The sequence below is a fragment of the Planococcus citri genome, chromosome 1 (assembly GCF_950023065.1).
Source record: "Planococcus citri chromosome 1, ihPlaCitr1.1, whole genome shotgun sequence".
NCBI lineage: Eukaryota > Metazoa > Arthropoda > Insecta > Hemiptera > Pseudococcidae > Planococcus > Planococcus citri.
Window position 1 is genome coordinate 87,207,885 of NC_088677.1, and position 12,838 is coordinate 87,220,722.

Here is a 12,838-nt window from a genome sequence, read left to right on the forward strand (position 1 = left end):
ACACACAACACCTCGTTTCATATTATGCTTTAGAGGGACATATGTGCTGCGTCGCGAACAAAGCTGCCAGATAAGCACCGCTATTAAGTCCCTTTCACCTTAAGCCCTCTGTGCACTGTTCGTTTTACCCCCCTCTGATTTTCGTTTCGGAAAAAAAACATTAACAATTGGTCATATTCCTTATCCAAAGTTCAAATACCTCGTACGAGTATTTATCCTGCTTTGTCATCCCCTCCAGCACATATTTCATTTCCACTTGGCTCTTGATTCTTTGATGAGGAGATGGAAATGCAAGTGATGGTAACTTAGGAGGGGTGAGGGGGGACTTTCAGATTTACTTATCTCGACTGAGGACAGATTAGAAAATTTTACCTAATTTCAAATGAGAAGCAACAGTCAACAATTGATCAAAGCATTCAACAAATGTTTCAATTTTTAGAAGGGGTGGGGGAGGAGCCTGGCACAAATTATTTTACTCGAACTTTTATGGGAATGAAATTTTTTTCAACTTTTCAAAAGGGGGAAGAGGGATCAAGTCAACATTTATACATTCATTAAAAAGTTCAAAATTTGACAGCTGAAATTGAAAAAGCAAAACTTTTTTTTTGATATTTTTTGGCAAAAGCAGAAATTTTTTTGTACTTAATTTTGACAAAAAATTTGCTATTTTTGGCAGTTTTGGTAGCTGGCGAAACAAAACTTGCAGGACTTTTTTGAGCAATTTCAGGACTTGTGAGCAATTTTGGCAAAAAATCACTCATTTCTGGAAATTTTGGAAAAACATGGCAGGATTTTTTGGTGGTTTTAAAAAAAGTTGCATTTTTTTTTGGAAGTTTTCCCCAGAAAAATTACCATGTCTGACGAAAATTTTCATGTTTGATCGTTATAATGGAAGAAAGCGAGACTTCTTTTTCGCAATTTTGGCAAAAAGTAGCACTTTTTTGAAAATTATGACAAAAAATTAAAATTTTTTTGACAATTTTAAAAAACCAGCGGGAATTTTTTAAAGTTTTGGCGGGAAAAAAATCATTAATTTCTTACAATTTTGAAAATAAACCAGGACTGATTTAAAGAGTGGGAGAAGGAGGTAACCAATTACCTCCCTCCTTCCCTCGCAATAAAAAAAAACAAAATTCTAACCATTTTTACTCACCAAAAATTGTCAAAATTGACCACTCATCAAGAATAGTTAAAATTGACCAATTTTAACAAAAATAAGTCAAAATTGATAACTTTGATCGAAAATTCACAATTTTTTTATCAAGAATAATTGTCAAAATAGAGGTCATTTTTATTTATTTTTTGGAAAAATTTTCAAAGATTGCCACTTTTATTAAAAATAAAATGAGATCGCATCAAAAGTTATTAAAATCGGTCATTTTTATGAAAAGTTGTCAAAATGGACCATTTTTTCAAAAATTGACAAGTTGACCCTGTACAACAAAAATTGTCAAAATTGACCGTTTTTGTCAACAAATAAGTCAAAATAAGACCACTTTAATCAAAAATGGGGAAAATGAACAACTTATCAAGAATAGTCAGAACCGACCAATTTTATCAAAAAAAGGTCAAAGTGACCTACATTTAATCAAAAATAAGTCAAAATTGACTATTTTTATCAAAAATTGTCAAAATATATCAATATTATCAGTCAATCAGTTTCAACAAAAATAAGTCAAAATTTTGACAATTTTTTATCAAATTGTTAAAACTGACCAATTCTATCAGAAGTAAGTCCAAATTCACCATTTTTATCAAAAATGGTCAAGTTGACTATTTTTATAAAAATTTCTCAAAATTAAACCATTTGTACTTCAGTCAAAGATTGTTGAAATTGACCATAAAAAATTGTCAGAATCCCTATTGACAATTTTACTAGCAGAATGCTAGCATTAGTAGCACCCACCTAGCATGAGTAGCAGGAAACTAGCATGATACTAGCGTTATGCTAGCATGAAATGAACTAGCATAACATGCTAGCAAAATGCCAGCTTATTACTAGCATGATACAAACTAGCAAGAAGTATGTTAGCAATGAGCTATAGCTACATGCTAGCAACATAACTACCGAATGAAGCTAGCATTTCCCGCTAGCAAAATGCTATCATATATCTAGTATGAGATGAGCTAGCACAATGTATGCTAGCAATATGCTAGTTAAACCCTTGCCCCTTAATTACCAAGTGATGCTAGCAGTTCATACTAGCATGATGCTATCATATCGCTAGCATGGATGAGCTAGCAAAATGTATGCGAGCAATGTGCTAGTCAAACCCTTGCCTCATAATTACCTAGTAATGCCAGTTGTCCCTGCTAGCATGATGCTATCATATTGCTAATGTGAGATTATCTAGCAAAATGTATGCTAGGGATATGCTAGTTAAAACCCAGCACCATAATTATCGAGTGATCCCAGCAGCTCCTGCTAGCAAAATTCTACCATGATACTAGCCTGAGATGAGCTAGCACAATGTATGCTAGCAACATGCTAGTTATATCCTAGCATCATAATTACCGAGCGATGCTGGCAGTTTCTCCTAGCATAAAGCTACTATGTTGCTAGCATGAAATGAGCTAGTAAAAAGTACACTAGCCATACACTAGTTAATCCTAGCAGAATAATTATCTTATCAACAAATTTACTAGCAGAATGCTAGCATTAATAGCAGAATACTAGCACAGTGCTAGCATGGAATCAACTAGCAGATTACCAGTTAGAATGGTGTTAGCACTTAGCACTTTACCAGCAGACATTTTATTGGAAAATTCATCCTAGCATAGAACTGGTATGATGCTAGCATGCGGTGAACTAGCAAAAGACAGGCCAGCAATTTGCTGGTTACATGCTAGCAGCATAACCACCGGGTAAGGCTAGCAGTCACTACTAACATATTGCTAGTGCATTGCTAGCACTCTGTAATGGTGCTAGCATGAGGTGAACTAGCAAAAGGCATGCTAGCAATCTGCTAGTTACATGCTAGAAATACAATCACAGGTAAACTTGCACGAGTCTACTGCTAGCGCTATTCTAACCTTGGTAAAGTTAGCAGTCAAAGTACTAGCATGGTGCTGGATTTTTGTTGAAAGACTTCTTATCCAGGTGCTAGCAGTCAAGTGCTAGCATAATGCTAGCAAATTGCTAGCGTTGTTCTTTATCATGATACACTTTACTTCTCTTAGATGAAGTATGTAGTCAAGTCGAATATAAGCTCAATACAGTTTCCTGTTTAAATTAAGAAGAGTGAAGTTGGCAAACTAATCACTCAGTTTATACTAGCACAAGATGCTAGTGCAATGCTAGTTCTAAACTAGCATTGTAGGGCAATTGCCCATTTTTGGATATTTTTGGGAAACGTACCATAATTAAAAATACCCTATTCTTTAATAAGGAAATTAATGCACTTCTAGCATTATTATATACCTACATATTATACACATGCTAGCATATGCTAGCAAAAAGCTAGCAAGATCATGCTAGCACCAGTAGCACCATTTTGAACACCTGCACTAGCATATCTGCTAGCAAACTGACGCTAGCATAATGCTAGTCCCTCTGCTAGAATTATGCCAATTGTATGCCAGCATATGCTAGAAATATGCTAGCATGACTATGCTAGCACCGATGGCACCATTTTGAACACCTGTACTAGCATATCTGCTAGCAAACCATCGCTAGCATAATGCTAGAAAAATGCTGCTAGCGTGGTGCTAGTACCATTTTCCTAGCATTGTGCTGGCAACAGTTTGCTAGCAGATATGCTAGGAAAGGTGTTCAAAATGGTGCAACCAGTGCTAGCATTGTCATGCTAGCACTGTTGCTAGCATTCTGCCACTTGAAATTGTCAATAGGGATTGACCATTTTTATCAACGGTTTTCAAAGTTGACCACTTTTATCAAAAATGAACCAAAACATCACTATTTTTTATTAAAAATTGTGAAAATTAATCATTCTTATCAAATGTGGATCATTACTATCAAAAGTTGTCAAAATAGACCATTTTTATCAAAAATTGTCAAAGTTAATGATTTTTATTAAACATTGTCCAAACTGGCCGCGTTATCATCAAAAATTAGTGAAAATTGACTATTTTTAACAAAAATTGTCAACATTGACTATTTTTATTAAAAATTAACCATTTTCATCAAAACTGTTCAAAATAGATCACTTTTTATCAAAAATTAAGATCATTTACTTATATGTATTAAAATTTGTCAGAATTGACTAATTTAATCAAAAATAAGTCAGAATTGACTATTTTTATCAAAAATTGTCAAAATATATCAATATTATCATTCAATCAATTCTAACAAAAATAAGTCAAAATTGACAATTTTTTAACAAATTGTTAAAACTGACCAATTCTATCAGAAGTAAGTCCAAATTCACCATTTTTATCAAAAATGGTCAAGTTGACTATTTTTATAAAAATTTGTCAAAATGAAACTATTTGTGCTTTGGTCAAAAACTGTCGAAATTGACCATAAAAAATTGTCAGAATTGACCATTTTCATCAACGGATTTCAATGTTGACCACTTTTAACAAAAATGAACCAAAAAATTACCACTTTTATTAAAAATTGTGAAAATTCGTAGACCATTTCTATCAAAATTTGTCAAAACCAACAATTTTTGTAAAAAGTTGTCAAAATCGAACATTTTTATCAAAAATTGTCAACTTTGGCAATTTTTTAACATAATTTGTCAAAATTGTCCATTTTCATCATAATTTGTCAAAATTGACCACTTTTATCAAAAATTGTTAACATTGACTATTTTTATTGAAAATTAACCATTTATCAAAACTGTTCAAAATAGATCACTTTTTATCAAAAATTGTCAAAATATACTTATCAATATCATCAGTCAATTAATTTCAACAAAAATAAGTCAAAATTGACAATTTTTTATCAAATTGTTAAAACTGATCAATTCTATTAGAAGTAAGTCCAAATTCACCATTTTCATCAAAAATGGTCAAGGTTGACTATTTTTATAAAAATTTGTCAAAATTAAACTATTTGTACTTCAATCGAAAATTGTCGAAATTGACCATAAAAAATTGTCAGAATTGACCATTTTTATCAACGGTTTTCAAAGTTGACTACTTTTATCAAAAATGAACCAAAAAAAAAATCACCATTTTTTATTAAAAATTGTGAAAATTTATCATTCTCATCAAATGTAGATCATTACTATCAAACTTTTTTGAAAATTACTACAGCCTCCAGTAGGTTTTTGAAACTTCCAATATTTCATCAAACTGAGATGGAGAGTCGAAATTCGTTCTGCAAACTAATTTCAATACGCTACGAAGTTGACTGCTGGTGGATTTCAAGTCGTTTTGGAGCCTCCAGCGACTTTTTGAAAGGTTGTTGGCGTTTTTTTGGAAAATTATTAGATAAATTAATGTTGGGGAAATTTCGAGTTTCAAAAATCTACTGGAGGCTCCAGTAATTTTCAAAAATGTCGCTGGAGGCTCTAAAATGACTTGAACCCACCTGAAGTCGTCTTCAGAGGGTATTAAAGTTGTAATGTAGAGTAAATTTCAGCTTTCCATCTCCATTTGATGAAATTTTGTGAAAATTTAAAGTTTCAAAAATCTGCTGGAGGCTGAAGGAATTTTCAAAAAGTCGCTGGAGGCTCGAAAACGACTCGAAATTCACCTGCAGTACTTCGTAGCGTATTGAAATTAGTTTTCAGAATAAATTTCAGTTTTTAGAATAAATTTCAGCTTTACAACTCCAATTTGATGGAATTTTGTGGACATTTCGAGTTTCAAAAATCTGCTGGAGGCTCCAGAACTGCTCAAAACGGGTTGAAACCGTTTCCAATCGATTTGACATGTCAAAAATAGGGTATATCCCAAATGTCAGCTTTCTTGGTCAATTTGGTAAAATTTTGATTTTTCCCCTCATTTTTGGTCTAAATTCGATTTTCAAAAATTCACCAAAAATCGAAAAAGGCACTTAAGCACTTGAAATTTTCACAGGTGATGAATTTTTGCCTGCTCTTTCGATCTACCTTTGTACGGTTTAAAAAAATTCGTGTAAGTCCTATGTTGAAACGCAAAATCTGCGATTTCGGCTGACCTGTCAATCAAAATGGCCGCCGTTTTGTAAGCAAGGCCAACTTTTTTTTGGGCAAGTTTGCTTTAAAATGTTCCTTAGGATGTCCCCTTTAAGAAAAAAGTTGTCCCGGAGGATCGGCCCGGGGGGGGGGGGTGCAATTACTCCTATTGTCATATGCCGGACTACTATATTCGTGAATAGTTTTTTCCAAGGGGGTTTGTTTTCGAGATACTTTGAGCTCCATTTATACAGATCAACTCGATTTAATGATCGTACATGAATGAAATTGCATAAAAAATATCAAAACTATCGCAAAAATTGTACTTAATCAAAGGAGAAGAACGAAACAGATTCTTGAACCTTAAATCCTTCTTTCAAAAATACACAAACGCAATATTTTAAAATCATCAACAATAAAACTAGTAAAATGACCATGGGAAAATCCAAATTACGAATTTTTTCGCGCCAAATCTTCTCGCCTCAGTCATCGATTCGAAAAATCCGCAACAAAGTACGAGTATAGAAGCAACAAACGACCCTTTTCACTTTCTTTGAAAGAACGCTCTTCGCTACGGTCGACCTCAATATATCGGGTTAGATAAGAATCCAAAACGAGAAAATCATCTTTCTTTCAGAAACGTTGGTGAAAATTTATGCATAATCGGTTATGGTTACTGTGTAATGTGTATACACTATAGTCATACGGGGTCATATGCAGCAACCGAAATGTAGGCATTACTCTCGCCGATATAACGAATTCAATTAATGCACCAGGCACCCTTCGATTCTGCTCAATGAAATAGGGAACAAGCAGCGAGCAAACGGAGGGCAATAAACCGTCCTGTCGTTACATAATGTGCATTGTACGAGTACTTGCAATGCATACTAGATACGTACGAGTAAGCACATCTCGTATGTACTTGCAGAACACAAATGATAGAAAAAGTGTTTTTTTTTTTGCTGAGACTTCAGCCAGTGTTGTATTTTTTTTTTTGGTTCGAGTATTTTTCATCGGATGAAAAAACTCATCGTATTCAGACAAGTCGAGGAAAAAAATTATAATTGTGAGTAATGAAATGACGACGTAAGCACTCAGTACACTGGTTTCTCTTTCAAGGGCTTGTCTTCATTCAACGAACTTCCTTTAAACTGCGAACACGTGCCCGCCAATATCCCCAGTAGATGTTTTAGCAACCCCTAAACTACGTATTACCTTCATCTTGCAGGGGGTAATACCATCTTGAGCATGTGCTACTGGTAGTACCAGCGTAACAAATATGTCACATTTTGCTATTACCTGGTCCGACATAATTTAACGCGTACAAATGAAATTCTGGTTCTTGTTTTCGAGGGATCAATGAACACTGTAGGGAAGAAGTAAACCCTCTGAGTAACTCAACTTGGGAGATTTAAGAGAAAAAAAAGTAAGTAAAAAAGTACCCAAAGAAAGGTAGAGTACCTTCGGTTACAAAAACCTGTAGACCGTTGGGTCTTTATTTTTTTTCTCGTCTCTTTCAGCAACGGTTGTACTAAAATTAGAAGACTACTTTTCTCAACTGATTCGAACGTTAATTGATATTGAAACTGGTGTTCACATAATGGTTCGATTGGTAATCTTCATTTCAGCCTCAGTCATTCGCATTAGAGGGTCAATGACCATCCCAAGGGATAAAGGGAGTCTCAGGTATCAGAAATGCTGAAGAGCTTACAGGGATTGTACTCAAAATCTTTCTCAAAAAATGTAACTTTAGTAACCAAAAAAGCCGGAAAAAGTAACCAAAAAGTAACCAAAAAAAATGTTGATGTAAAAAAAAAAGTGGCAACCAAAAAACTTCAATGCCTTACAAAACATTATATTCTATTTCAGATTACAAAAAAAATAAAAACAAAAAAAACATGTACCTATAAATAACGAAAATTTTGATAGCAGTTTTTTCAAAAAACACAGAAAAAAACATCAAAATTCGAATACAAACCATTTTTGAAAAAGAAAAAAAAACTAGCAAAAGCTCAAAACAGATACCTAATTTACCAAAATTTCGAAAGCAAACTACTCGTAGATCAAAATACAAAAAGAACGTATGAGAAAAATTTTGGATTCCGGAAACATGATCGAAAAATGTGTTGAACTACTGAAAAAATTGAAAGAAGAGGGGGAAGTCTACCGAAACAGGGAGGAACGAAATTTAATCTTTTAATCAAAATCATTTCAAAAAATCAAACACAAAAATACCAATCGTAAAATAGCAGAAATGTTGATACGAGCAAGGATTTGAGGGGAAAAAATGATTCTAGTGTTAAGAAATAATAAACAATAATTTTTGAAAAAAAGTCCATAAGAAAGAAGAATCAGTTTAAATAGGGAAACTTATTAAAATTAACAAGAAAAAAGGGAACGGTGGAGGAGAGGAGGGGAGAGAGCAATCCAAATTTGGAAAAAAAGTGATTTGTGAAAATCATTTTAAAAATTAGAATACAAAAAAGTGTACATGCCTTCAAAATGAAAAAAAAACTCCATCAAAACTGTCGAAAATTGACACGATTCAAAAAAAAATGGAAAAAAGGTGACAAAATTATTGAAATTGAGAGAAAATGGCCAAAACAGGAAACAGAGCAAAGATCGAGGTCTGGAAAGAAAGAAAATTAATCGAAAAATAATGTTGAAAAACCTCTTCGTGATCTTCTTTTAATAAATCAAAATCGCGAAATTCAAAATAACCAAAAAACAGAGTTTTGTCAAAATTTAAAAAGTTGAAAAAAATCACGAGGATTCCAGAATAAAAATTTGATTAGAAGTAGAAAAACTCCACCAAAAAAATTAGGGTAAAAAGCAAAAAATTCAAGAAAAAACATCGCAACAATTGAAAACAAACTTTACGAAATTCAACGATAAAATTGCGAAAACTTGACAAAAATTTATACGCAAGAGAAAAACACGAAAATTCGGGGAAAATCGTCAAAAAATTGAAAAATAAAATCTACGAGAATTCAAAAGAATAAGACTTGAAAAAAAAATCAAGAAATCCTCAAAAAAAATATAAATAAAATCATCGAGTCTCAAAATCCAAAAAACTCACAGAAACTCGAAAAAAAAATCTGTAAACAGGAGAATTCCGCAAAAATTTTAAGCAGAAAAAATTACCAAACTTTGGGGCTAAATTAGGAGAAAATTTTATAAACAAATTCAAGAAAAAAGGTTTCGCCGAAATTACGAACAAAAATTTGGACAGAAAAACGAATCGATAAAATTCAAAACAAAATTATGAAAAATTATGGAAATAGAAAAATCTCGAAAATACAATTCAGCAAAAATCATTAGGTGAGAATTCAGAACAGAGAACTCGCGAGAATTAAAATTAGGTATAAATTCGGAAATGAATCGATAAATTTTTGAGAAAAATTTTGTACCAAAACTGAAGAGAATTCAACAGAGAAAAATAATTCGAACTTGAAAAAAAAAAACTGTTCAAAGAGAGAGGAAATCCGGAGGACCTTCCCTCATAACTGGAAGGGAAGAGGAAAAGAGAGAGAGGGATCAACGAATGAAACATATCAAGATGCAGAAAAATCCACCACAAAAGGTGAAAATAAGAAATAATAATTTCATCAAATCTTGAAGAAACTTCCCTCCTTTCTCGAAAAAAAAACCAAAATTTAAAGGAAATTATGATTTTTGGAAGAAGTAAAATCACAATTCTACAAAAAAGTTACCCAAAAAAACCACGTGTTTTTTTAAAGCACGAAACTCAAAAAAAACTGTCGAAATAAAAAAAAATGCAGTCGAAATTCAGGCAAAAAAATGGCCACAATTTAGAACAAAAACCACAGAATCGTGTGAAAATTCAAAGTTGAAAAGGTGAGTCAAAACTGTAGAAACTTTGCCAAAATTTGAAAATAGAAAAAAGGAAATTCTGAGAAAATCGTCGAAAAACTCGAAAAAACAGAACTCGCGAAAATTCAGAAAAACCATACCCGTTAGAATAGGGAAAAATCTACAAAAATTCAAAAGAAAACTCAACAAATCAGCGAAGAAAAAAAATCACAAAATTCAAAAAAAGCCATCGAATCAAAATAAGGAGAAATCCCCACTATTTTGAGCAATAAAATCACACAAGCTAGAGGGAAAATTTTTATGAAAAAATCACGAGAATTCAAGGTGATAAAATTGGAAAAAATTCAGGTGAAAATCTTCATCAAAATTCAGAGCAAAATCATGGAAAAATTATTTTCGAAAAAAAATCACCACCAAAATTCAAGATGTGAAAATCAATCAAAACAGGAGAAAATCCACTAAAAACCATCGAGAAATTCAAAAATAATAATATGTACCTGTTGAAATTAAAAACCCCCTAAGTACATAGGTACATTTCAAAAAAAAAATCATCAAAATAAAATTTTGAAAAAAAAAAGGAAATTGGTGAAAGATCTCGGAAAAAGTAACTTTTAGTAACCAACATTATTAAAAAGTAACCATAAGTTACTATTAGTAACTTTAGTAACTTGATTACTTAAGAAGTAACCGAGTACAATCCCTGCTTATCAGGCCTACGTTCGAGCACCGCGATGAATTTGGTTTCAAAAGTCGACTATGATGTAAACAAAACTTGAGATGATTCGGTACCATAATCGATTCCATTCGAAGCTCATGAATAATTTAAATGCCACGTCAAGAATGAATTTTCCACACACGAGTTGAATCTTTCGCACCGGTTCTCAAAGGAACATGTTATGATGAACAGGACAAGGAGTAAAACCGTACAATAGTCATCGTCTTACTTCAGTATAATAAATTCTAATCATTAAAATCGCTCGAAAAACGTTCGTAGTTAGCTCTAGAAACAAAAACACATATTCTCTATCGCAGAAATGATAATGTGTTTGCGAACAAACTCACCAGCCACATCCTGCTTCTTGGGCGAGACTTCGGTGCTATGAAACGATAAGGTTCTCCGTATATGCAAAGCACTTCCCAAATTGACAGATAATGTAGTCATAGGCGATATACCGTACTCCGAAGAGACCGTATTATTCGAAGACGCGATATTGGGTGAGAGGATTTCTTCATCGTTGAAAGATGACATTCTGAACTCACAGTCGATACGATTTATTCAACACGAGATGAATTTCGTTCATACGAGTTTCCTGTAACAGTACAAACATCATAAGTCATAATGATCTGAATAATAATTTTCATTATAGTTTTACAAAGAAACACGACGTATTACAGATCAAATTACATAGGTCCGTAGTAACATCACCACCCACGATGAAACACTGACTGTTCGAAGAGTACGTTTAGAATTGAAACAATGATGCAATCAGTGCATCGTAAGTATCGTTTACGATGAACGAATAATCGTAAGGAAACAAAACTAGTCGTAGATTAATAATTAAACGCCGATTTTTATACAGTTTTCAATCCGTAACACGTGAAATCTTACTACATGATAACAATACATATAAGGTAACTTACCGGCGTCAACTGTGGTGTTGATGATATGAACGAATTACGAACCGAAACATGTCTAATATTATTATAACTACCTTTCGGAGGATTTTTACGACTAATTTAATTCATTATTCGAAAACACCGACGCACATACGACAAAATTAGACTAACCGTTCAATTTGAATAAAATTGCCTTTACGTGCGAAAATTTTGATAACAAGACTTGGCGAATACGAATGCTGATTGGTGGATCAAACGTTTACAAAAAGTACGGACGCAGGTTAGGTAAACTTGTGGCGTTAATTTTTGCTAATGCGGAGTAATGAAGTTTTACTATCGGAATGATTTGAAAGTTGAAACGAGAAAAATGGGATGTTTTTTAAAATTAAAAATTTATATTTAATTAATGCAGCAATTTACATGAAAATTTGCGAAAAAAAATTCGCAGATCGAGATTAAAAACATAGAAAACTTCAAACGTGTTTGAAAAAGACATGTGATGGGAAATTTGTCGCTGGCTTCAACCAACCAATAAAAAACCGCGGTCCATCGTTTTGCTTTTTAAATTTTTTTTCAAATTTGAAAAACTGAGGTCTGAGATTGAATTCAAAAGGAAATTTGAATTTTAATGTTTTACTGGGCTCTCTATTTTGATTGCGATTGCGATTGTTCTATTTATTTAAGTAAGGATCACTCAAACAAAATGATAATGTCATAATTTGTTCAATTTTAAGAACGTGACTTCATAAGCGTCAACGAAGACGTGTTTTCTGTGTTTTACAGCTAATTTTCAAAATTCCGAAATGGGGGTTTTCTTTTCTAGTATCTATAAGAGAGCATATTACGCTCAACGCTCTTCTTAGTGATCTTCCCTATTATTTAAACCTAGCGTAATAATAATTTGTTAGGTACTTACTTATTGTTATAGCGATAGCTCATCGACGATGAGGAAGACGAAGACCGTATAATACCATGTTTCTCAGAAACATTTTCTACTCAAGCAAAAGGATACCGACGAACTCGCAGTGGAACCCATTTCGAATAGGAGCAGTAATGCATACATTCTTTTCGATTTAAATACCTATCACACATGTTTTCTTTTTTCAACATGGTTGTGGATTTATTTGATATAAAGTACCTAAAGTATCATCAAGCTTTCAGATATTAATCATCGTTCATCAATTATAGTGATTGACGCTCTCCTCAAGATTCGATCCACTGATCCAGGAAGAAATAGCTAACTAGCAATTACCTGCTTCTAAATAATGAACATGAACATCCCTCATTTCATAAACGAAAGAACAATTAAAGGATAACCC

General features: G+C 32.9%; 1 protein-coding gene across 2 annotated transcripts in view; it reads right to left on the reverse strand.

Moving 5' to 3' along the window:
• The window catches only part of stg (string), a 69,303-nt gene extending 57,557 nt beyond the window's left edge, over window positions 1-11,746 (reverse strand). The window contains exons 1-2 of one of the 2 annotated variants that reach the window (XM_065355904.1): window positions 11,544-11,746; window positions 10,965-11,212 (exon numbers count right to left, since the gene is read on the reverse strand). In XM_065355904.1, coding sequence (XP_065211976.1) covers window positions 10,965-11,151 — 187 coding nt within the window. In that variant the 5' untranslated portion in view covers window positions 11,152-11,212; window positions 11,544-11,746. Of the gene's footprint in view, window positions 1-10,964; window positions 11,213-11,307; window positions 11,423-11,543 lie in introns of those variants that run through there. The other variant, XM_065355910.1, reaches the window with a different exon arrangement.
• Between the last annotated feature and the right edge of the window lie 1,092 nt (window positions 11,747-12,838).